The 27,345-nt window shown below is 38.0% G+C and overlaps 1 protein-coding gene across 1 annotated transcript in view; it reads left to right on the top strand.

Annotated features, from left to right (window-relative positions):
• The window catches only part of LOC121389124, a 43,822-nt gene that overhangs the window by 709 nt on the left and 15,768 nt on the right, over positions 1-27,345 (top strand). The window contains exons 2-12 of the mRNA XM_041520736.1: positions 11,578-11,581; positions 12,062-12,346; positions 15,968-16,050; positions 16,642-16,788; positions 18,465-18,557; positions 19,218-19,294; positions 19,669-19,797; positions 20,328-20,388; positions 22,041-22,105; positions 24,293-24,368; positions 25,722-25,774. Coding sequence (XP_041376670.1) covers positions 11,578-11,581; positions 12,062-12,346; positions 15,968-16,050; positions 16,642-16,788; positions 18,465-18,557; positions 19,218-19,294; positions 19,669-19,797; positions 20,328-20,388; positions 22,041-22,105; positions 24,293-24,368; positions 25,722-25,774 — 1,073 coding nt within the window. The remainder of the gene's footprint in view (positions 1-11,577; positions 11,582-12,061; positions 12,347-15,967; positions 16,051-16,641; positions 16,789-18,464; positions 18,558-19,217; positions 19,295-19,668; positions 19,798-20,327; positions 20,389-22,040; positions 22,106-24,292; positions 24,369-25,721; positions 25,775-27,345) is intronic.

Raw genomic sequence — 27,345 nt, 5'->3', positions numbered from 1 at the left:
TTCGCGCCCCCAACTATTTGTCAGTTCGCCCCCAAATCCCAATTATTTGTTACTTTTAAACAATTACTGTATTGTTTCTTTAGAGGCATGTTAAACTGTGTGTGTGTGTTTCTTTTCTTAGAGGGGAGGGATTGTCGTCTTTCCACGATTTGGTTGGATCTTGAGTCAGTGCGGGCACATTTGACATAATCACCAGTTCAATTAATTAATACATATAAATCTTTATGGGTGTGAACTGGTACCTTTGTGGGGGCGAACTGGTTAAGCATGCGAGGGTGAACTGACATCCGATTTGGGGGCGAAACGTCTGGTACCCTAAACAATTCAGGTTTATTGTAGCCCAAAGCAAATTTTACTTTCAAATAATTAATTTTGAATGTACAAAAAAAAATATGAATGCATGACATTGGGACCCCAAGCATGATCACCAGAAAGGATTATGAAATATACACATTATGTTTTATAAGCTTAAAAAAAAAATCTATTAATAACTATCTCTAACCTTACATTAATTTCTAACAAATATTTAAAAAACAAACAATTTGGCGGGGGGTGGGGGGGGGGGGGGGGGAATAAGGAAGACTTGCCAAACAACCAATTACCTAAGCCAAAATAATTTTTATTACCTAACATAATATTAGGGGAAGGGGCGAACCCTCTAATAGTTGGGGGTGAACTGACTGGGGGCGAACTGGTTTGGGGACGAAACATATGGTACCCCAACACAATATATATTACTAAATAAAATGAAAAATGACTGCTACTTGTGATACTTTAAATAAATTAAACCCATTAAAACTAAATTAATTTGTAAACAAAGACTGCTGACCTATCAGAGTACGTGAAACTGGTCATGTGATCTAAATCGCCCCAAAAAAGCAATACTATCGTTGTAAAAATCTGTACCCATCGGTGAAATAACCAAAAAAATTCTGTAATAAATGCATCAATTTGGCATCTTAAAATATTTATTTTGCATTTAAATGTATTATTTATGATGTCAACGTGATCTATGTGTATTTAAATTGCCCCCGAAAAATATGCCTTGATTGGCCATTTTGGAAATTTTCTGTGTCGTAACCCAATGTTGCATCATGTAGAACACGTTACATTCGTTCGATTGTCATCAAACATCACACAATATTAGAACAAATACAGTTAAAGATGTCAACTTATATATTAAAGGTGTCTAGAATAAGTAAGAAAATAGTAAAATCATGTTTACCTTTTTTTCCCTTCCAAACGTGACGAAAATAGTAGGACATCCGAAACTTGACCGAAGTTCTTCATTTTCCGCCATAGCCAAGTATTCGGTAATAAACTGTGATTGTTTCTGCTCAATCAAAATGATCTCAAATCTAATTCATAGTGCAAAATACACAATGTTTTGTCATTATTTATTATTAAATTTATTTTGGCAAACTGCAAATGGCGCGTTTTTTCCTGTTGTTATCTCTAAGCCAATCAAATCCCAGGTATGACTGTTCAGGAACCGACCAATCATATTATCGCTTTTAACCTTCGTTGGTCTTTTAAGACGACACAGTGCGTATGGCATCGCAATTTTTTTTTTTCTATTATTTTTTTTTTAATACCAAAGCTCATATTTTTTCTAGCGAATATAGATGAGGTTACCTAAAGGTTTTTTTTTTTTTTTTTTTTTTTTTTTTTTTTTTTTTTGTGATGATCCCATCACGAAGAATTCGCCCCCCCCCCCCCAAAAAAAAAAGAAAAAAAAAAAAAAGAAGAAATCTTGTCTATGGAGTGTAGTTTCTATAAATGGATTTGTGAGGACCAGGGATGGGAGTGATACATCAGGTTACTTTATTTTTCTTCCTTGTGATTTAACAAAAAAACTAACATTTTTATTATTATGTGTGTGAAAATTCAGATTAAAAAACCCAAAACAAAATCAATCTTAATAAATAATAGACCAAAAGTAATGATACCTGAAAGGAATTGGGGGGGGGGGGGGGGGGGGGGCACAATCTGTTATAGTAATATCAATTCATTTTAATTTGGTTTTTGTGCCTATTTTCACACAATCTGGTAAAAAAAAAAAAGTGGTGGTGGGTGGGTGTGAGACGTACATCATGAATACAGCATGGCTAGCTGGAACAACAGCACCGACAGCAACTGCCATGTATACATGTGTGTCTGTATTATTATAATAACAACAAATTAACAATAATTATGATTTTTTTAAAAACAATTTTTATTGACTTTATTTTTTTTAAATTATTTATTTTATTATTTAATTGAAATAATAATATAATTATATATATGAGATGTGAGTGGTAGCCTACCCTGTAATATTTCGTTTTTAGCCCCCCACCCCCTAAAATAAATCCATACTGTGTACTTTACACAGGTTCTGCATATAACAGACTGTAACACTTTACACAGGTTCTGCATATAACAGACTAACACTTTACACAGGTTCTGCATATAACAGACTAACACTTTACACAGGTTCTGCGTATAACAGACTAACACTTTACACAGGTTCTGCATATAACAGACTGTAACACTTTACACAGGTTCTGCATATAACAGACTAACACTTTACACAGGTTCTGCATATAACAGACTAACACTTTACACAGGTTCTGCATATAACAGACTAACAGACTGTAACACTTTACACAGGTTCTGCATATAACAGACTGTAACACTTTACACAGGTTCTGCATATAACAGACTGTAACACTTTACACAGGTTCTGCATATAACAGACTAACACTTTACACAGGTTCTGCGTATAACAGACTGTAACACTTTACACAGGTTCTGCATATATAACAGACTGCATAACACTTTACACAGGTTCTGCATATAACAGACTGTAACACTTTACACAGGTTCTGCATATAACAGACTAACACTTTACACAGGTTCTGCATATAACAGACTGTAACACTTTACACAGGTTCTGCATATAACAGACTAACACTTTACACAGGTTCTGCATATAACAGACTGTAACACTTTACACAGGTTCTGCATATAACAGACTGTAACACTTTACACAGGTTCTGCATATAACAGACTGTAACACTTTACACAGGTTCTGCATATAACAGACTGTAACACTTTACACAGGTTCTGCATATAACAGACTGTAACACTTTACACAGGTTCTGCGTATAACAGACTAACACTTTACACAGGTTCTGCATATAACAGACTAACACTTTACACAGGTTCTGCGTATAACAGACTAACACTTTACACAGGTTCTGCATATAACAGACTGTAACACTTTACACAGGTTCTGCATATAACAGACTGTAACACTTTACACAGGTTCTGCATATAACAGACTGTAACACTTTACACAGGTTCTGCATATAACAGACTGTAACACTTTACACAGGTTCTGCATATAACAGACTGTAACACTTTACACAGGTTCTGCATATAACAGACTAACACTTTACACAGGTTCTGCGTATAACAGACTAACACTTTACACAGGTTCTTTACAGACTAGGTTCTGCATATAACAGACTGGTAACACTTTACACAGGTTCTGCATATAACAGACTGTAACACTTTACACAGGTTCTGCATATAACAGACTGTAACACTTTACACAGGTTCTGCATATAACAGACTGTAACACTTTACACAGGTTCTGCATATAACAGACTAACACTTTACACAGGTTCTGCAATAACAGACAACACTTTACACAGGTTCTGCATATAACAGACTGTAACACTTTACACAGGTTCTGCATATAACAGACTGTGTAACACTTTACACAGGTTCTGCATATACACAGACTGTGTATAACAGACTTTACACTTTACACAGGTTCTGCATATAACAGACTGTAACACTTTACACAGGTTCTGCATATAACAGACTAACACTTTACACAGGTTCTGCATATAACAGACTAACACTTTACACAGGTTCTTTACACAGGTTCTGCATATAACAGACTAACACTTTACACAGGTTCTGCATATAACAGACTGTAACACTTTACACAGATTCTGCATATAACAGACTAACACTTTACACAGGTTCTGCATATAACAGACTGTAACACTTTACACAGGTTCTGCATATAACAGACTAACACTTTACACAGGTTCTGCGTATAACAGACTAACACTTTACACAGGTTCTGCGTATAACAGACTAACAGACTGTAACACTTTACACAGGTTCTGCATATAACAGACTGTAACACTTTACACAGATTCTGCATTCTGGTTCTGCATATAACAGACTGTAACACTTTACACAGGTTCTGCATATAACAGACTGTAACACTTTACACAGGTTCTGCATATAACAGACTGTAACACTTTACACAGGTTCTGCATATAACAGACTGTAACACTTTACAAAGATTCTGCATATAACAGACTGTAACACTTTACACAGGTTCTGCATATAACAGACTGTAACACTTTACACAGGTTCTGCATATAACAGACTGTAACACTTTACACAGGTTCTGCATATAACAGACTAACACTTTACACAGGTTCTGCATATAACAGACTAACACTTTACACAGGTTCTGCATATAACAGACTAACACTTTACACAGGTTCTGCATATAACAGACTAACACTTTACACAGGTTCTGCATATAACAGACTAACACTTTACACAGATTCTGCATATAACAGACTAACACTTTACACAGATTCTGCATATAACAGACTGTAACACTTTACACAGGTTCTGCATATAACAGACTGTAACACTTTACACAGATTCTGCATATAACAGACTAACACTTTACACAGATTCTGCATATAACAGACTAACACTTTACACAGATTCTGCATATAACAGACTGTCACACCGTACACAGATTCTGTGTATAACAGACTAACACTTTACACAGGTTCTGCATATAACAGACTGTAAAACTTTACACAGGTTCTGTGTTTAACAAACTGTCACACTTTACACAGGTTCTGCATATAACAGACTGTAAAACTTTACACAGGTTCTGCGTATAACAGACTGTAACACTTTACACAGGTTCTGCGTATAACAGACTAACACTTTACACAGGCTCTGCGTATAACAGACTAACACTTTACACAGGTTCTGCATATAACAGACTAACACTTTACACAGGTTCTGCATATAACAGACTAACACTTTACACAGGTTCTGCGTATAACAGACTAACACTTTACACAGGTTCTGCGTATAACAGACTAACACTTTACACAGGTTCTGCGTATAACAGACTAACACTTTACACAGGTTCTGCATATAACAGACTAACACTTTACACAGGTTCGGCATATAACAGACTGTAACACTTTACACAGGTTCTGCATATAACAGACTGTAACACTTTACAAAGATTCTGCATATAACAGACTGTAAAACTTTACACAGGTTCTGCATATAACAGACTAACACTTTACACAGATTCTGCATATAACAGACTGTAACACTTTACACAGGTTCGGCATATAACAGACTAACACTTTACACAGGTTCTGCGTATAACAGACTGTAACACTTTACAAAGATTCTGCATATAACAAACTGTCACACATTACACAGGTTCTGCATATAACAAACTGTCACACATTACACAGGTTCTGCATATAACAGACTAACACTTTACACAGGTTCTGCATATAACAGACTAACACTTTACACAGGTTCTGCATATAACAGACTGTAACACTTTACACAGGTTCTGCATATAACAGACTGTAACACCGTACACAGATTCTGTGTATAACAGACTGTAACACTTTACACAGGTTCTGCATATAACAGACTGTAACACTTTACAAGGTTCTGCATATAACAGACTGTAACACTTTACAAGGTTCTGCATATAACAGACTGTAACACTTTACAAGGTTCTGCATATAACAGACTGTAACACCGTACACAGATTCTGTGTATAACAGACTGTAACACTTTACACAGGTTCTGCATATAACAGACTGTAACACTTTACACAGGTTCTGCGTATAACAGACTAACACTTTACACAGGTTCTGCGTATAACAGACTAACACTTTACACAGGTTCTGCATATAACAGACTAACACTTTACACAGGTTCTGCATATAACAGACTGTAACACTTTACACAGGTTCTGCATATAACAGACTGTAACACTTTACACAGGTTCTGCATATAACAGACTAACACTTTACACAGGTTCTGCATATAACAGACTGTAACACTTTACACAGGTTCGGCATATAACAGACTGTAACACTTTACACAGGTTCTGCATATAACAGACTGTAACACCGTACACAGATTCTGTGTATAACAGACTGTAACACTTTACACAGGTTCTGCATATAACAGACTGTAACACTTTACAAGGTTCTGCATATAACAGACTGTAACACTTTACAAGGTTCTGCATATAACAGACTGTAACACCGTACACAGATTCTGTGTATAACAGACTGTAACACTTTACACAGGTTCTGCATATAACAGACTGTAACACTTTACACAGGTTCTGCGTATAACAGACTAACACTTTACACAGGTTCTGCGTATAACAGACTAACACTTTACACAGGTTCTGCATATAACAGACTAACACTTTACACAGGTTCTGCATATAACAGACTGTAACACTTTACACAGGTTCTGCATATAACAGACTGTAAAACTTTACACAGGTTCTGCATATAACAGACTAACACTTTACACAGATTCTGCATATAACAGACTGTAACACTTTACACAGGTTCGGCATATAACAGACTAACACTTTACACAGGTTCTGCGTATAACAGACTGTAACACTTTACAAAGATTCTGCATATAACAAACTGTCACACATTACACAGGTTCTGCATATAACAAACTGTCACACATTACACAGGTTCTGCATATAACAGACTAACACTTTACACAGGTTCTGCATATAACAGACTAACACTTTACACAGGTTCTGCATATAACAGACTGTAACACTTTACACAGGTTCTGCATATAACAGACTGTAACACCGTACACAGATTCTGTGTATAACAGACTGTAACACTTTACACAGGTTCTGCATATAACAGACTGTAACACTTTACAAGGTTCTGCATATAACAGACTGTAACACTTTACAAGGTTCTGCATATAACAGACTGTAACACTTTACAAGGTTCTGCATATAACAGACTGTAACACCGTACACAGATTCTGTGTATAACAGACTGTAACACTTTACACAGGTTCTGCATATAACAGACTGTAACACTTTACACAGGTTCTGCGTATAACAGACTAACACTTTACACAGGTTCTGCGTATAACAGACTAACACTTTACACAGGTTCTGCATATAACAGACTAACACTTTACAAAGATTCTGCATATAACAGACTAACACTTTACACAGGTTCGGCATATAACAGACTGTAACACTTTACACAGGTTCTGCATATAACAGACTGTAACACTTTACAAAGATTCTGCATATAACAGACTGTAAAACTTTACACAGGTTCTGCATATAACAGACTAACACTTTACACAGATTCTGCATATAACAGACTGTAACACTTTACACAGGTTCGGCATATAACAGACTAACACTTTACACAGGTTCTGCGTATAACAGACTGTAACACTTTACACAGGTTCTGCGTATAACAGACTGTACCACATTACACAGGTTCTGCATATAACAAACTGTCACACATTACACAGGTTCTGCATATAACAGACTAACACTTTACACAGGTTCTGCATATAACAGACTAACACTTTACACAGGTTCTGCATATAACAGACTGTAACACCGTACACAGATTCTGTGTATAACAGACTGTAACACTTTACACAGGTTCTGCATATAACAGACTGTAACACTTTACACAGGTTCTGCGTATAACAGACTAACACTTTACACAGGTTCTGCGTATAACAGACTAACACTTTACACAGGTTCTGCATATAACAGACTGTAACACTTTACACAGGTTCTGCATATAACAGACTGTAACACCGTACACAGATTCTGTGTATAACAGACTGTAACACTTTACACAGGTTCTGCATATAACAGACTGTCACACCGTACACAGATTCTGTGTATAACAGTCTCTCAACACTTTACACAGGTTCAATGTATAAGACAGTAACACTTTACACAGGTTCTGTGTATAACAGACAGTAACACTTTATACAGGTTCAGTGTATAACAGACTAACATTTTACACATGTTCTGTGTAAAACAGACAGTAACACTTTACACAGGTTCAGTGTATAACAGACTGTAACACTTTACACAGGTTCAGTGTATAACAGACTGTAACACTTTACACAGGTTCTGTGTATAACAGACAGTAACACTTTACTCAGGTTCAGTGTATAACAGACAGTAACACTTTACACAGGTTCAGTGTATAACAGACAGTAACACTTTACACAGGTTCTGTGTAAAACAGACAGTAACAATTTACACAGGTTCAGTGTATAACAGACAGTAACACTTTACACAGGTTCAGTGTATAACAGACAGTAACACTTTACACAGGTTCAGTGTATAACAGACAGTAACACTTTACACAGGTTCTGTGTAAAACAGACAGTAACACTTTACACAGGTTCAGTGTATAACAGACTGTAACACTTTACACAGGTTCTGTGTATAACAGACAGTAACACTTTACACAGGTTCAGTGTATAACAGACAGTAACATTTTACCCAGGTTCTGTGTAAAACAGACAGTAACACTTTACACAGGTTCTGTGTAAAACAGACTGTAACACTTTACACAGGTTCTGTGTATAACAGACAGTAACACTTTACACAGGTTCAGTGTATAACAGACAGTAACACTTTACACAGGTTCTGTGTAAAACAGACAGTAACACTTTACGCTGTCATTTTTTTTACTATCATAGTACAGTCAAACCCGCTTATTTGCATACCCTCGGTGCTGCTCGATTTTGTGCAATTAACTGGGTTAGTCGATTAACCGATAGAGTACCGACTTTCACTTTGTAACAGCCATCCAACTACAAAGTGGCATGGGAGACAGTCTAGACTCTAGCATAATGCGGTACTTCATACCAGAACTATTACAGTTAACACATGTCACATGCAGTTGGATATATACTCTTCAAAAAAAGAAACGCAAAAGGGTACAAATGGGTTATAACTCCGATTTTATGTTTCCTACCGGTTCATGCTTTGTGAATATAAGGTCATTGCATGTCCCAAACACATTCCCACGGTTACATTCGATAAAACGCAGCTACTGTACAATAAAGTTCCAAAATGTGAATATTCGCAAAAACGCAGCCACGTGCAAACCATGTCACCACTGCACGTGCGTTGTCTGCACGTGCAACATGAACACCGACAGTATAAAAGTGCAGGGTGTTCGCTTGCCTGGCCTCTGTATCTGGCCGACAGTTGACAATCCAGGACATGCCACGTCTCAGTGAACCGCAGAGAAACAATGCCATCGGCCGACTAGACGCAGGCGAATCCAGAACGGCCGTTGCCAGGGCATTCCATGTGTCCCCAAGCACCATCTCCAGACTGTGGGACCGTTACCAGCAACATGGATCAACACGTGACCTCCCTAGATCCGGTCGACCACGGGTCACTACCCCCGGGCAGGACTGCTACATCCGGGTACGCCACCTTCGGGAACGATTGACTACTGCCACCTCCACAGCCGCAGCAATACCAGGTTTGCGCAGGATATCCGACCAGACCGTACGGAACCGCCTACGTGAGGTAGGAATTCGTGCCAGACGTCCAGTTCGAGGTGTCATCTTAACACCACAACACCGTCGACTCCGACTGCAGTGGTGCCAGATTCATCGACAATGGCCTCAACTGCGATGGAGACAGGTGTGGTTCAGTGACGAGTCCCGATTTCTGCTCCGACGTCATGATGGAAGATGTCGCGTGTATAGGCGTCGTGGTGAACGTTATGCGGCAAACTGCGTGCAGGAAGTGGACATATTCGGCGGGGGTAGTGTCATGGTGTGGGCAGCCATCTCACACACTGGCAGAACTGACCTGGTCCACGTGCAGGGCAACCTGAATGCACAGGGCTACATTGACCAGATCCTCCGGCCACACATCGTTCCAGTTATGGCCAACGCCAACGCAGTGTTCCAACATGACAACGCCAGGCCTCACACAGCACGTCTCACAACGGCTTTCCTACAGAACAACAACATTAATGTCCTTCCTTGGCCATCGATATCACCGGATTTGAACCCAATTGAGCATCTATGGGACGAGTTGGACCGACGCCTCCGACAGCGACAACCACAGCCCCAGACCCTGCCCGAGCTGGCAGCAGCCTTGCAGGCCGAGTGGGCCACCATCCCCCGGGACGTCATCCGTACTCTGGTTGCTTCAATGGGCAGGCGGTGCCAGGCAGTTGTCAACACACGCGGAGGCCACACCCGGTATTGACTCCAGATGACCTTGACCTTGGTGGTGTGTCCTATCACTTACTCACAATGGACTAGAGTGAATTGTGAACAATCCTGCAACATTTGGTAATTATCGGACTCACCATTCAATAATTAAATCAATTCTCCAAATGTTACGACAATGTGGTTTTGCGTTTCTTCTTTTGAAGAGTATATATAAATGTAAAAAACAAATATCTATCGATATCTATATAATTAGCATGACGTTTTTGTTTTAATCTGCCAGACCAGAAATCATTTAAAAAAAAAAAACCCAACAACATCCGTCACTGGGCATCGTTTTCTAAAAAGACAAACTTTGTGCATTGAAAAAACCCACTGACCATCCACTAGTGTAAACAAAGCGTATTAGCCATGTAGTTAATGAGATAAACTTGAAACAACAGAACCATCAAAAAGTTCACGTTTCATCGGTGCACGTGTTTACAAAATGACGTCAGTTTCCGGAATTACCGGGCTGTTGATTGACCGAATGTGCCTTACCATAGAATTACGTGAACTTGTATGAATTTGCTAGTATAGTGTTCTTTCCATCCCAAAAGATATGGCAAGCTTTGGTATTATTTGTGATCCCCAAATAATGACTTTGCTATTGTTAAGCAATTAAAATTAAGCTCGGCTAGTGAGTCGTTATCAGTTCCAGCAGTCTGCATTGCATGCATGACCAGTCTAACACAATTGACTGACCTTCATGGTGCAGTCCGGCTGATTGGTGTCTAACAATATAGCAGAAACTTAGGGACGATCCATAAATAACGGTCTTTGTTATGTTTGTTTTTTGACGACCTCCCCCACCAGTAATTTTTTTTCCGGGAAGCATGTGATAAATCATTTCTTTTGCGTTTAACAGATATAGCGTACACTGCATCTAATGAATAAGTGAACAACAACCCTTTCTCGGTCACATTTATTAAAAACATAACCGCCTAGGACGATGGATCTGTAATCTTTTAATTACTAACAAGGCTTCTCAACATAACGTAATTGATACGAACAATGATTGCCCTGAACACGTCAATCGAATAGGGCCTCAATAGTTGAGTGTGCATGCCTCTAGCCTCTTGATTAACAGCAATATATTGCAAACAAAACATTAGGTCTTAGGTTTATTCAACTTAATTATGTCATTCTTAAATCTTGTAGTCGGGTATTGTGATTCACCAGTAGTAACGTGCACATCATCTCATTTGCATGCCACACGTCGACTCTGTAAACAGCGATTACAGTCGGCTTACCACACAGTGACAGTGAGCTCAAACAAAACAGATTAATCGGTGATTTATTTGATTTTTTTTGCCAAAGTTTGATAGACTTTCTGTCATTTGTGACATTAATTTAGCACACAAATTTTTTAAAATTTATTTATATGTGCAAATAACCGATATATAGCCTGTATTCTGTGCAATTAACCAGATGTTTTGTAGTGTTATAAGGGCAAATGGTTCTGTGTTGGGTGAAAATAGTCGATTAACCGAATTATGCTATAAACCGATGTGCAAATAAGTGGAGATGACTGACTGTATGTATTACAGTTTTATTTATTTCTAAACCGATTATTTTTTTAATTGCACACAAAAATAGTTTTTTGTTATTATTTATATGCTAATGTTTGACATGTTTCCATCAGAGAACTGTTCAAGCTCATATGTTGTGGACAGAACCTCTGACTTCACCAGAGTTTTGTCCAAGACAGGGAGTCACTTGTGTTCCATGGTGATGTATTTTTTTGTTACGTCTAGATGGTATCGAGGTAAAATCACTGCAGTCGAGGACCAGGGGTTTAGAGTGGATTTTTTTGACTATGGTGACAAGGAAGTTGTCGATCTGGACAAGGTGAAACCGTTGCCTGAGGAGTACTCCAAGTTGCCCTGTCAAGCCATCGAATGCAAGCTGCATGGGCTCAAGCCTGTAGGTAAGTCTGTCTGCATGGGCTCAAGCCTGTAGGTAAGTCTGTCTGCATGGGCTCAAGCATGTAGGTAAGAATGTCTGCATGGGCTCAAGCCTGTAGGTAAGAATGTCTGCATGGGCTCAAGCCTGTAGGTAAGAATGTCCGCATGGGCTCAAGCCTGTAGGTAAGATTGTCTGCGTGGGCTCAAGCCTGTAGGTAAGTCTGTCTGCATGGGCTCAAGCCTGTAGGTAAGACTGTCTGTGTGGGCTCAAGCCTGTAGGTAAGATTGTCTGCGTGGGCTCAAGCCTGTAGGTAAGTCTGTCTGCATGGGCTCAAGCATGTAGGTAAGATTGTCTGTGTGGGCTCAAGCCTGTAGGTAAGTCTGTCTGCATGGGCTCAAGCATGTAGGTAAGTCTGTCTGCATGGGCTCAAGCATGTAGGTAAGTCTGTCTGCGTGGGCTCAAGCCTGTAGGTAAGAATGTCTGCGTGGGCTCAAGCCTGTAGGTAAGATTGTCTGCGTGGGCTCAAGCCTGTAGGTAAGACTGTCTGCATGGGCTCAAGCCTGTCTGTAAGACTGTCTGCATGGGCTCAAGCCTGTAGGTAAGATTGTCTGCATGGCCCAAGCCTGTAGGTAAGTCTGTCTGCATGGGCTCAAGCATGTAGGTAAGTCTGTCTGCATGGGCTCAAGCATGTAGGTAAGTCTGTCTGCATGGGCTCAAGCCTGTAGGTACGAATGTCTGCATGGGCTCAAGCCTGTAGGTAAGATTGTCTGTGTGGGCTCAAGCCTGTAGGTAAGAATGTCTGCGTGGGCTCAAGCCTGTAGGTAAGATTGTTTGCGTGGGCTCAAGCCTGTAGGTAAGACTGTCTGCATGGGCTCAATCCTGTCGGTAAGACTGTCTGCATGGGCTCAAGCCTGTAGGTAAGATTGTCTGCATGGGCTCAAGCCTGTAGGTAAGTCTGTCTGCATGGGCTCAAGCCTGTAGGTAAGTCTGTCTGCATGGGCTCAAGCCTGTAGGTAAGATTGTTTGCATGGGCTCAAGCCTGTAGGTAAGACTGTCTGCATGGGCTCAAGCCTGTAGGTAAGACTGTCTGCATGGGCTCAAGCCTGTAGGTAAGACTGTCTGCATGGGCTCAAGCCTGTAGGTAAGACTGTCAGTGTGTAATGCTGCATGGGCTCAAGCCTGTAGGTAAGACTGTCTGCATGGGCTCAAGCCTGTAGGTAAGATGTCTGCATGGGCTCAAGCCTGTAGGTAAGTCTGTCTGCATGGGCTCAAGTGTGTAGGTAAGTCTGTCTGCATGGGCTCAAGCCTATAGGTAAAACTGTCTGCATGGGCTAAAGCCTGTAGGTAAGATTGTCAATATGTAATGCTGCATGGACTCAAGCCTGTAGGTAAGACTGTCTGCATGATCTCAAGCCTATAGGTAAGATTGTCTGCATAGGCTCAAGCCTGTAGGTAAGTCTGTCTGCATGGGCTCAAGCCTGTAGGTAAGTCTGTCTGCATGGGCTCAAGCCTGTAGGTAAGATTGTCTGCATGGGCTCAAGCATGTAGGTAAGTCTGCATGGGCTCAAGCCTGTAGGTAAAACTGTCTGCATGGGCTCAAGCCTGTAGGTAAGATTGTCAATATGTAATGCTGCATGGGCTCAAGCCTGTAGGTAAGACTGTCTGCATAGGCTCAAGCCTGTAGGTAAGACTGTCGGTGTGCAATGCTGCATGGACTCAAGCCTGTAGGTAAGACTGTCGGTGTGCAATGCTGCATGGGCTCAAACCTATAGGTAAAACTGTCGGTGTGCAATGCTGCATGGGCTCAAGCATGTAGGTAAGACTGTCGGTGTGCAATGCTGCATGGGCTCAAGCCTGTAGGTAAGACTGTCGGTGTGCAATGCTGCATGGGCTCAAACCTATAGGTAAAACTGTCGGTGTGCAATGCTGCATGGGCTCAAGCCTGTAGGTAAGACTGTCGGTGTGCAATGCTGCATGGGCTCAAGCCTGTAGGTAAGACTGTCAGTGTTTAATGCTGCATGGACTCAAACCTGTAGGTAAGACTGTCGGTGTGTAATGATGCATGGACTCAAGCTTGTAGGTAAGACTGTCAGTGTGTAATGATGCATGGACTCAAGCCTGTAGGTAAGACTGTCTGTGTGTAATGCTGCATGGACTCAAGCCTGTAGGTAAGACTGTCAGTGTGTAATGCTGCATGGGCTCAAGCCTGTAGGTAAGACTGTCAGTGTGTAATGATGCATGGGCTCAAACCTGTAGGTAAGACTGTCAGTGTGTAATGTTGCGTGGGCTCAAGCCTGTAGGTAAGACTGTCTGTAATACTGCATGGGCCAAGCCTGTAAGACTGTCTGCATGGACTCAAGCCTGTAGGTAAGACTGTCTGCATGGACTCAAGCCTGTAGGTAAGACTGTCTGTAATACTGCATGGACTACTGTCTGTAATACTGCATGGACTCAAGCCTGTAGGTAAGACTGTCTGTAATACTGCATGGACTCAAGCCTGTAGGTAAGACTGTCTGTATGGACTCAAGCCTGTAGGTAAGACTGTCTGTAATACTGCATGGACTCAAGCCTGTAGGTAAGACTGTCTGTAATACTGCATGGACTCAAGCCTGTAGGTAAGACTGTCTGCATGGACTCAAGCCTGTAGGTAAGACTGTCTGTAATACTGCATGGACTCAAGCCTGTAGGTAAGACTGTCTGCATGGACTCAAGCCTGTAGGTAAGACTGTCTGTAATACTGCATGGACTCAAGCCTGTAGGTAAGACTGTCTGTAATACTGCATGGACTCAAGCCTGTAGGTAAGACTGTCTGTAATACTGCATGGACTCAAGCCTATAGGTAAGACTGTCTGCATGGACTCAAGCCTGTAGGTAAGACTGTCTGCATGGACTCAAGCCTGTAGGTAAGACTGTCTGTAATACTGCATGGACTCAAGCCTGTAGGTAAGACTGTCTGTAATACTGCATGGACTCAAGCCTGTAGGTAAGACTGTCTGTAATACTGCATGGGCTCAAGCCTATAGGTAAGACTGTCTGCATGGACTCAAGCCTGTAGGTAAGACTATCTGTTTGTAATGCTGCATGAGCTCAAACTCACAGGGCACTTGCCCCTCAACTGTGAAGGTAATGTAGATAATGCATTGCGCCTCCCCACCAGGACATTAAAAATTAAATTAATTTATATCTGTCAACCACCCCAGTTTTTGTAAACTTCCAATGCCTATTAGTACATTTTGTCTGTTGTGTAAAGAGAAATAACTGATGTAGCTGACAAACTTAATATTCCTGCAATGTACATTTGTAGAATGGTATGGCGCTCCATCCTGCCACTTGTTAGACAGACCCCCCCCCCCCCAATGCTACTGCTATGCCCACTTAGTCTGTACTGTCCTAACTGTTCTCTAACCGATTGCCATGCTTTTATTAATACAATTTTTATTCAGCTGTTTATTTACACTAGCTGTTGATGTTGCAAGAAAACTATAGGTATTACTTTTCCTTGGTGGCAATGATGATGTCTGCCTTCGTGGCTATCTCATTTAGTATTTCTATTGCACCTGTTTCTAAGTAAATGTATTTTGATTAATTTTACAATTATAAAATTAATATCAATGTTAATTTTTGTTTACTAATTAACTTTCAGGTGATTTATGGAAGGATGAAGCAGGAAATGCATTATGGGACATGGCACAGTTTCTGACGGATGAGAAATGTTTGGTTGCCAAGGTTAATAGTTACAATAAAATTAAAATTAAAATTTTGTATTTTAAATATTTTAGTATATTGAATTTAAATTTTCTAATTTCCGAGCCTTCTTAGAATATGGTTACTACATTAGACAGATTTTAACAGACAATAGTGTATGAAGTTCAATAGGACAAGTTCCTTTGACTTATTCAAAGACAATCAGTTGTAATGGTGTTGCCCATCTGTATTGATGGCTTGTACATGTTCTACCTGTGGATGGTGCATACAAAAGATCCCTTGCTGCTAATCGAAAAGAGTAGTCCATGTAGTGGCAACAGCGGGTTTCTCTCTCAACATCTGTGTGGTCCTTAACCATATGTCTGACGCCATATAACCGTAAATAAAATGTGTTGAGTGTGTCGTAAAATAAAACATTTCTTTCTTTCTTTGTACGTGATAATGTCAATAGCTTTTAACATTAATTTAATAATTTTCTGACTTAACGCAGATTAATTTCGTTATTGTAAGAGGTAATATATTTAATCCTTCTTTCCTGTTCTGGTTGTTTCAGTGTAGAAAACACTGAGGTGTGATCAGTGTGATGATGTTAATTATGAGCTCTACTTGCAGGTGATCTCGGAACAGCCATCCTCCCTCTCCGACTCACAGACGTACACGATATTGCTCTATGACACGACATCTCACGATGACCTGTCTCTCGCACAGGAACTCGTGTGGAAGGGATACGCAAACTGTGATACTGCTGGGGACCTGAAGGTGCGTTTAGCAACCTCATGTTAATGTATGACGGCATGAACAGTACCCTGGTATATGATGCATATCATCAACAGTACCCTGTGCATACTGTTAATATGGTGCATATAGCATCAACAGTACCCTGTGTATACTGTTAATATGGTGCATAGCATCAACATTAGCTGTATCCTGTGTATACAGTTAATATCTAGTACATCAACACTAGCTGTACCCTGTGTATACTGTTAATATTTAGTACATCAACACTAGCTGAACCCTGTGTATACTGTTAATATCTGGTACATCAACACTAGCTGTACCCTGTGTATACTGTTACTATCTGGTACATCAACACTAGCTGAACCCTGTGTATACTGTTAACATCTGGTACATCAACACTAGCTATACCCTGTGTATACTGTTAATATCTGGTACATCAACACTAGCTGTACCCTGTGTATATTGTTAATATCTAGTACATCAACACTAGCTGCACCCTGTGTGTACTGTTAACATCTGGTACATCAACACTAGCTGAACCCTGTGTATACTATTAATAGTATTAATTACCTGCTGAGGTAATAGCAAACAGAGTTATCTTAAAATTTAAAATCATTCTAAATTCTTATGATAATTTTGTTTCATTCTGTAACCTTGTAGATGTTCATTCCTATATGTTTGATCTATGATATATTCAGGACTCGAAATGGCCTGTGGTCAGGTTGCATTTTTGTCCCGTTTAGACGAATTAAATATTAAAAAATAATTGCTTTAGTTGCCCAAATAATATTATTTGGGTGTTCTTCTTTAGAGCTATAACATATGAGCCACTATTAATACTTGTGTTACATATATTAAAATCTTGCTTGTGGTTCATGGTTCGCTTACCATAATATGCCAACCTCAATTAATATTTCTTGGGCCACCATATTTTTGGGGAGTTTCGAGCCCTGATATTGTGTACATATAGTTCCATGCTCTACTTTTTAAAGTTTAAAGCTGATGACTCACACTCTTCACACCCTTGTTTTGCCATCATACAGGTACATAATAAATAACAGTAATTGTTTTATATGATATATTTGACAAATAGTACTTTTTATTTCTTTCCTCTTTTAAAACTTAAACTTATTTTTTTTTCTAAAATTATGGAAAATTAAAACATACTGACCTGTAAACGGCATTGTCTGCTCAATATAGAACTGTTTGAAGAAAACTTTGTAATTTTTTATTTGTTTTTACTATTTACGAAATATGGGTTTGAAGTGAAATTACAGTAAGATATGTTATATTTATTGTGTTCGAAGCCAAAACAAGGATTTGAACGTGTCTGTTATCAACCTTAATTATTTTATTCAAACCTTACATGTATATTATAATTAATTAAAAACGAGACTAGTACAGCTACCTGTATAGTGTCTCAGAAATTGACTTAAACACCTAAAACAACATGTTTTAATAAAAATAAATGATTTTGCTTTTTTCTCTCTTTTTAATTTGTTTTTATTAAAATTATGGTGATACCAGATTTCATAACCTGCACTGAAAAATGTTAAGATCAAGGCCTGCAATGACATTTAAAATATATAGTAAAAAATCATAAAGTTGTGTGGTTGATAAGAGCTTTTTAATGTTTATTGTGCTATTTTTTTCATCTACAATATATAATGTAGCTGTTGTTTATTTTATCGTGACAGGATCTGTTCAGCAGGCCATTACTCACCAGAAAGGTTTATCCAACACCTGTCCACAAAATAAAGGATATCTGTTCTCTCATTTATTGGTCTCAGGTACTGTGTCTAAATAAACCAGTAAACTTTTATTTCACTGTTTAGTGTTTTATGGTTGTTTATGATTCATAGCCAAAGTAATGATTAGCTTTGAGCAATTGGTTGACTATGAAATATACATGTAGAAGTCATTTTCTTAGCTACTATGAAATATACATGTAGAAGTCATTTTCTTAGCTACTATGAAATATACATGTAGAAGTCATTTTCTTAGCTACTATGAAATATACATGTAGAAGTCATTTTCTTAGCTACTATGAAATATACATGTAGAAGTCATTTTCTTAGCTACTATGAAATTTTTAGTTTTATGAAATATGAAATATCGAAGTCATTTTCTTAGCTACTATGAAATATACATGTAGAAGTCATTTTCTTAGCTACTATGAAATATACATGTAGAAGTCATTTTCTTAGCTACTATGAAAGTTGGAAGTTGTAAAGAGTAATAATTTAACAATTGAAACTGCTGAAAGTTAAAGTTTCATATGCCTGTTCTCGCACCCAACATAAAATCTTAAGATGTCACTTTTAAGCCCAAACACAGACTTCCAGTCAATAACATTCATGTTAATTTGTGTTTTTGAAAAGGACTCAAATCAGTTTATTAATCTGATGATGTCTAATATACTATGTGGGTGTGGTTTTTTGTTTTTTCAGGTTGACAACCCTGATCTTGCTGTGAGTAAAAGTGCAGAAGTTCAGTGCATAATCTCGGAGAATGTTCGGTCTCCCAGGTAACGCTATATGTTCTCTTGTGTAATTACATGTACTGGCAGGAGATTTAGTTTAGTGTTCTACACTTGGAATAAATAACTAAAATGCCAGTAATGAAGTTATCCATTGGCTTACTGTACAGCTAGTATACATTCCTAAAAGTTTACATATGTTATTTATATTTACTAGGCAGAATTTAGAAACGGTGTTTATATCATAGTTATATGTAATTTCCCTAAATGCAGTTCATATTAAGTTTACTGATTTTCAGTAAATAATTCAGTGTTGTTATTTTATCTGTGTTTAATGAGATTTGCACACATGTAAAATAAATGCACGATGATCACCTTTCTGTCTGCCATGTTTAACTATAGCTTCTGTGTTTTCCTCCCAGGTTTGAAGAGGTCCTTCTGGAAAGCAGGTCAGTCCGTGATCTCTGTTGTTTGATTGGCTATTTGACTAACGAGCAGGCTCACGACCACATCCTGCACAGTGTTACACAGATAATTCTTCACTCCGAAAGGTTGGCACACATTTCAGTAATTAAATTTCATTAACTAAAAATAGTGATCCTAATTAATTGGCCAGGCTTCCACAATGATAACCATGGACCCCCACCGTAAAAACACAGCGAATACAAACACGACTATATGTTTTACTTCTTTGAGGACAGTTTGTATTTAACTCATCATGATTTATAGACAAAAATGACATATGACATAATATATATTATGGTATTATTGAGTGACTTATTAATAATGAATTTTTAGAAAAATATATATTAGTTCTGAGAACAATTTTATTTACACCTCTAATTAAATTATATATTTTTAATTACTTAACTGTTTTAAAGGGCGGGATGTTGTCCAGTGGTAAAGCACTTGCCTGATGCGTGGTCGGTCATGGATTGATCGCCACGGAGCCAGCGAAGATGTCACTGAGGGATTGTCTGGTATATATATTCATTTATAATGTCTCATGCCCAGATGCATTATATAATTTTATATGTATTTGTTAAGCATGATCTGATGTCTATGTTTTTTTGTTTTGTAGTATCTGTAAGGCTTGTCTAGCAGAGGGAATATGCATGTCACTACTTCGTTGTATTGGACAGGTAAGTAATACACATGGTGTGTCATTTCTTTGAATACACCTGACCTCTGACTGTAATACATTTCCCTATCCCAGGGTTGGTCCAAACATCCCCACAGTCAGTCATATGTTAAGTGTACATCTCCTCTTGCTATCAGTCTAGATCTTCACAGGAAGATTTACATGTAGATCATTTTGTTGCTGGATAGCTAGATGGAAGATTTGGTTTCAGTTGTCCAAGGACTTCTTTTTTTTTCTTTCTTTTTTCTGGATGAACTTGCCATGGAGCCAGAGAAGATCTCATTAAGGTATTGTCTGGTATATACATTTATAATGTCTTCGATCCCCATCGGTGGGCCCATTGGGCTATTTCTCATTCCAACCAGTGCACCATGCTTGGTATATCAAAGGTTGTGGTATGTGCTATCCTGTCTGTGGGATAGTACATGTAACAGACCCCTTACAGCTAATGAAAAAATGTAGCGGGTTTCCTGTCTATGACTATGTTAGAATTACCAAATGTTTGACAACCAATAGCTGATGATGAATAAATCAGTAAATCACTTTTTTTTTTAATGAAGCAAGGGATCTTTTTTATGCACTTTCCCACAGACAAGAAAGCACATACCACGGCCTTTGTCCTGTTGTGGTGCACTGGTTGGAACGAGAAAAAACCCAATCAGCTGAATGGATCCACCGAGGTGGTTCAGTCCTGCTACGCAAGCACCTCAAGCGAGCACTCAACCGACTGAGCTAAATCCCACCCCCTGTTGGTCATGTTAAGTTACATGTAGGTGAAGACCCACATTACATATTCATGGAAACAAAAAACAAAGTTTTCTTCTTTTTCATATTCAAATGTTTTAAAAGTCAAACTATTAAGCATATTTATTTAGTCCCCTACCGGTCCAACTGGAGGGGACCATAGGTTTTGTCTCTGTCCTCCTGTCTGTCTGTCTGTCCCACATATATAGTTTTTCTGACATTTTACAGTGCCTCAAAATATTTTGTATATAGCTTTGTGATATACTGTTACATATCAAGTTTGATTTTCATAACAATTTACCTATTATTAATACAGTAACTGTTATGGACCTTGAACTTAGGAGCTACAAAAACATTTTGGTAGGGGATATATATTGCTTTAGCAACAGAGGTGCAGAAATGGAAAATATTTCACTAGCCAACTGGACCAGAACTAACTAAAATTTAGTAGCCCGCCAGAATTTCTACTAGTCCGTCAGTCTATAGAACAATATGTTGTTAACACTATTATAATATACAGTGTCTTCACTTCAAATGATATATATTTAGATATATTAGACAAAACATTATTAAGAATGCTTGGTAAGTGATCAACATCACGAGGGAAACGAAATCAGAAAGACGGATAGACCGTCGGACTGGTAGTTGCATTTTTTAACTTGTCTGTCGAAATGTTTACTCGCATTTGGCGAGTGGGCGAATACTTTCTGCAGCTATGAGCAGTACTCTCAAAATGTTTGTTTTAATGGACATATCTTGTATATTCCAAATATATTTCATCTAATAACAGATTCCATTTTAAGTAATTAAAACAAATAATGTAAGATATTTATGTAAGACTAAACCGTGTTTGTTCCTGGAAAATTTGTTGTTAGTTTTGTTTCTGATTCTTGTTTTTTTTTCTTCCAGGGAATGATTCCTCAAATTCAGCAACAAGCCTGTCATGCTCTCTGTGAAATGATAGTTAATGAAAGGTGAATTAAGAAAAAAAAATTCATTACAAATTATTGTGCACATTTAGTTTTCAAATTACACTGAAAACACTTTAAAGCTGCACACCCTAGTTCCATCCAGCGAAAATAAATTATAATTTGGTTAATCTACAAACCTGTAACACACTTAGATCACGTTTTTATCAAATGGAGTGAAAAAGCAGGTTTTATATCGATAAATACCATGAGAATCCCCATGTCCCAATTGCTTGAAATAATTTTGAAAGTTAGTATTCTGATGTCACCGGTAGATGTTGCTCGAAGCACAACAATGCCTACGTCACGACAAATTTCACAGACTTGGGGTGCGTTTCTTTCACCTCTCCTGGACATGTTCCAACTGTTCTGTCCTGGTTGTATCCCCTCTCCAGGTATCGTAAGACTTAGCAAAATTATTAGTTTTAAGGGTTTGTAACGTTTTGTCTTGAGACACTTACTTGTCTGAACTTTATTGTTACTGAAAATGTTCACGAACTGTGAAGAAAAATCTCACAAATGAACAACAACAAATCGGATGTTGATTGCGCGAACCGTGCACGAGAAAACAAACCGAACCAAAATGATAACGGTCACGTGATATACCAACATAAGTGACATTGAAATGGAAATATCCCCTCTAAAAATAGATTAGACTTTGTCTGCTCAACATTTTTTCTCAGACGTGCGTGCGATTTATGAAATACGAAAAATGCATTTTGTGGTATTACAAAAACCAGGATTACCAAAAAACACTTCCGGTGAATGGAAATGTATATTCTACATAATAAACGGTTACTTTAAAATTTGACCTAATTTGAACCTAGAAGCTATTTTCAAAGGTTTGATTATTGTTATAGATTTTTATTTTTATTTGTTCAGAAAGAGTGTCAGCTGGTTTGTTCCAGGTACACACAAGGCACAAATGATAGTTTTCAGTATCGGGCACTTACATGGCTGTTGTCGGTAGTTGTCTCTAATCTGTTGATCTTGTCATTTACAAGTTACAAAACCATCAGACAAACAAAACAATCTTTTTGTGTACAAGTTTGGTTTGTTTAACGACACCACTAGAGCACATTGATTTATTTATCATCAGCTATTGGATGTCAAACATATGGTCATTTTGATACAGTCATACAGAGGAAACCCGCTACATTTTTCCATAATTAGTGGCAAGGGATCTTTTATATGCACCATCCCACAGACAGGATAGCACATACCATGGCCTTCGATATACCAGTCATGGTGCACTGGCTGTGACGAGAAGCAGCCCAATGGACCCACCGACAGGGATCGATCCCAGACCGACCGTGCTTTAGGTGAGCGCTGTGCCCTTAATTCTGTTAATCTCACCACTGCATGTATTGCTTTCTAAGTTTAGGAACCTATTTTTTAAAATATCAGTAATAGATTATTATGTCAAGAAGTATGTTGCCTTCAGCATCAGTAGTTGATTGAAATGACTTGATGGATTGTTGTTCTAGTAAATGTTTGTGAAGAACATGTGTGAGCTTTGTATTGCAAATGACATCTGTTTGAAGGTAGGCCTACATGTGTACAGTCATTCAGTAGTCAATACTGTACAGGGATTGGAAACTTTGTAAAGTTCTTTATAGTCTCCTATACCGGTCCAACTGGAGGGAACTATAGGTTTCATCTCTGTCCTTCTGTTTGTCTGTCCATCCATCCATCCATCTGTCTGTCTGCTATCTGTCTGAAATTTTTTGTATAGCTTTATCATGTACTGTTACAGATCAAGTTTGACTTTCATGGCAATTTACCCATTTTTGACAGTTGTGGCCATTGAACTTAGGATATATGTATAGGAAAATTAGTTTACCAGATTTTTTTTCTATCCCTGAAGGTATTAAACTGAAATATTGTGTATAGCTTTATCATGTTCTGTTACAAATAAAGTTTGACTTTCATGGCAATTTGCCCATTTTTCACAATTAAGACCGTTGAACTTAGGAGATATTTTCTGCAATGCCTGAAGACATTAAAATGAAATTTTGTGTATAGCTTTATTATGTACTGTTACAAATCAAGTTTAACTTTCATGGAAATTTACCAATTTTTCACAGAGTTATATGGTCCTTGCATTTAGGAGATACGAAAATGTGTTGGGCCCAATATCATATGGGTCATCTATTGCTTTAGCAGTACTCTCAGAATGCTTTTAATTTTCAGCTTCAGAACCGCTTTGGCAGAATCAAATCCAATATCGACATTGTTTGATTACCTAAAAACCATAGATGATGAACAGGTAAAACACCCAAACATTATCACATGACACCCAAACATTATTACATGACACCCAAACATCGTAACACTGACACTCAAACATCGTAACACTGATACTCAAACATTGAAACTCAAACATTATAACACTGAAACTCAAACATGTTAACACTGAAACTCAAACATCGTAACACTGAAACTCAAACATTGAAACTCAAACATCGTAACACTGACACTCAAACATCGTAACACTGACACTCAAACATCGTAACACAGACACTCAAACATCGTAACACTGACACTCAAACATCGTAACACAGACACTCAAACATCGTAACACTGACACTCAAACATCGTAACACTGAAACTCAAACATTGAAACTCAAACATTGTAACACTGACACTCAAACATCGCTTTGGCAGAATCAAATCCAATATCAACATTGTTTGATTACCTAAAAACCATAGATGATGAACAGGTAAAACACCCAAACATTATCACATGACACCCAAACATTATTACATGACACCCAAACATCGTAACACTGACACTCAAACATCGTAACACTGACACTCAAACATCGTAACACTGAAACTCAAACATTGAAACTCAAACATTGTAACACTGAAACTCAAACATTGTAACACTGACACTCAAACATCGTAACACTGACACTCAAACATCGTAACACTGAAACTCAAACATCGTAACACTGAAACTCAAACATTGAAACTCAAACATTGTAACACTGACACTCAAACATCGTAACACTGACACTCAAACATCGTAACACTGAAACTCAAACATTGAAACTCAAACATTGTAACACTGAAACTCAAACATTGTAACACTGACACTCAAACATCGTAACACTGACACTCAAACATCGTAACACTGAAACTCAAACATCGTAACACTGAAACTCAAACATTGAAACTCAAACATTGTAACACTGACACTCAAACATCGTAACACTGACACTCAATCATCGTAACACTGAAACTCAAACATTGAAACTCAAACATTGTAACACTGACACTCAAACATCGTAACACTGACACTCAAACATCATAACACAGACACTCAAACATCGTAACACTGACACTCAAACATCGTAACACTGAAACTCAAACATTGCAACACTGAAACTCAAACATTGTAACACTAAAACTCAAACATTATAACACTGAAACTCAAACATTGTAACATTTTGTTTTGTTTTAGTTATTTCGTATCTACATGTAGAACATTTGTGGATTTTGGGAGAAATTGTGAATAGCTGAATAGTACAAGCTAATAGTATGTGGTTGTGAACGTTTTGTTTAACAAGTATGATTGTGATATTTGTGTACACAGGCGACCATATTGTATTTGTAGCTCCAGTGTTGTGTATTCCAGTTGTTGTCTGCTTTGCTGCAAGGATCAGAAAGGTGAGACGGAACATTTCTGTAGCAACCTTTTCCCAAACAGTGCAACAAAGCAACTTAAAAAAACCCTGTATTGTATGATTATTGGTAGACATTTTATGTTTTTAGTCTGTTAAGGTTAATAGGGTGGCCAAATCCAAATTGTCAAAGTGCCGAACAGAAATAAATAGGCTTTATAGGGCAAAAGAAGAGGTACAGTTTCATGTTCAATTTTACATTTTTCGATGACCAGTCATTAGGTGTGATATTGATTTATCAGGACACTGTATGTACAGATCCTCAGAATGTGTGAAGAAGGGATAAAGGGGAAGCAAAGTCAAATATGAGCCTTATTTGTTGGAAAAATGCATACCCAGACCACCAACACATACTGACAGTTTTAGAAATGAAAAACGCATAATTTTAGAATTAATAAAAAAACATGATTATTCCTGCTAACTGGGGGGCAGCCATTTTGTTTGTTTCTTTTCTGTCGTGTCCGGTACTCTAGCTTGGAATGAAGTGACGTCAGCTCCTACCAACTCCTGTATGCAAAATGTAAACAAACACAGTAATTTATGACAAGGTGCTTCGCTTTGATCAACATGACTTGTAAAACAACATAACTGACTTGATAATATAATACACTATTTAACTAAATATACAATGTATTTCAATTTGCATTAACTGAATAAAATTGTGTTGTAGTATTTTTCTGTCTAAAAATCGAAAGAAAAAATGCATATTTTATGTATTAAGCCCATTGGTACATTGGATCAAAAATGACCATCCATGATACCCAAGTGATAATTTTCTTTTCTTTGGGACTATGTAATTGGTCAGTTGTGTGATTTTAGGTGGGAAAGTCTACTTAATCTAGAGGTTTACAGAATTATTTACAGTAATAGATCATGTCGGCTGATAATGTCCATTACCATTTTAGGAGTGGCAGGTTAATTATTTGTTGGAAAACGTTTTAATTTTCTACAGCAATATTGTGACACGGGTCCTGATCCACTACATGCTAATAACATAAGTGTCCACATGTTCTCCATACTATTAAACAAAGACTAACATTAGGACATGTCATGATGCATCAACTTGGTAAGTTAACAAATAGCCTACATCACAATACCCTATGATGTTAATAATACCGGTAGGCCCTACGTATTCCTTTTGTGTCTTGACTGCAGAAATTACCATGTCTGGTTACCTATCAAATATACACCTGCTAATCAAGAATCACTGGTGGGGGCAACTAAAAGAATAGACCAATTAACTAAGAAAACAATCTGTTTATCATTTTAGTACGTACATTGTGTACGTTATAGGTAGGTTAATGCATGGAAATAACATGATACATTGTTTGACAGTTATTTTGACTTATTTTGTAGCCACTTTGACAATGGTGATTTATTGTGTATTGTTAAATAATATATACTTATTGCTGGCTTACTGGGATGGATATTATTACAGAACATTGTGATACATGCCTATTTCATCATCCCACAAAAATCAGGTATATTTGTTTATTCCTTTCTAAGACAACTTCCTGATGTGACATGTTAAGTATTATATAACCACCGACTCGCCAG

Source organism: Gigantopelta aegis, chromosome 14 (genome assembly GCF_016097555.1).
Source record: "Gigantopelta aegis isolate Gae_Host chromosome 14, Gae_host_genome, whole genome shotgun sequence".
NCBI lineage: Eukaryota > Metazoa > Mollusca > Gastropoda > Neomphalida > Peltospiridae > Gigantopelta > Gigantopelta aegis.
The sequence above is the reverse complement of the archived record's forward strand: the minus strand, read 5'-3'. Positions and strand labels throughout refer to the sequence as shown.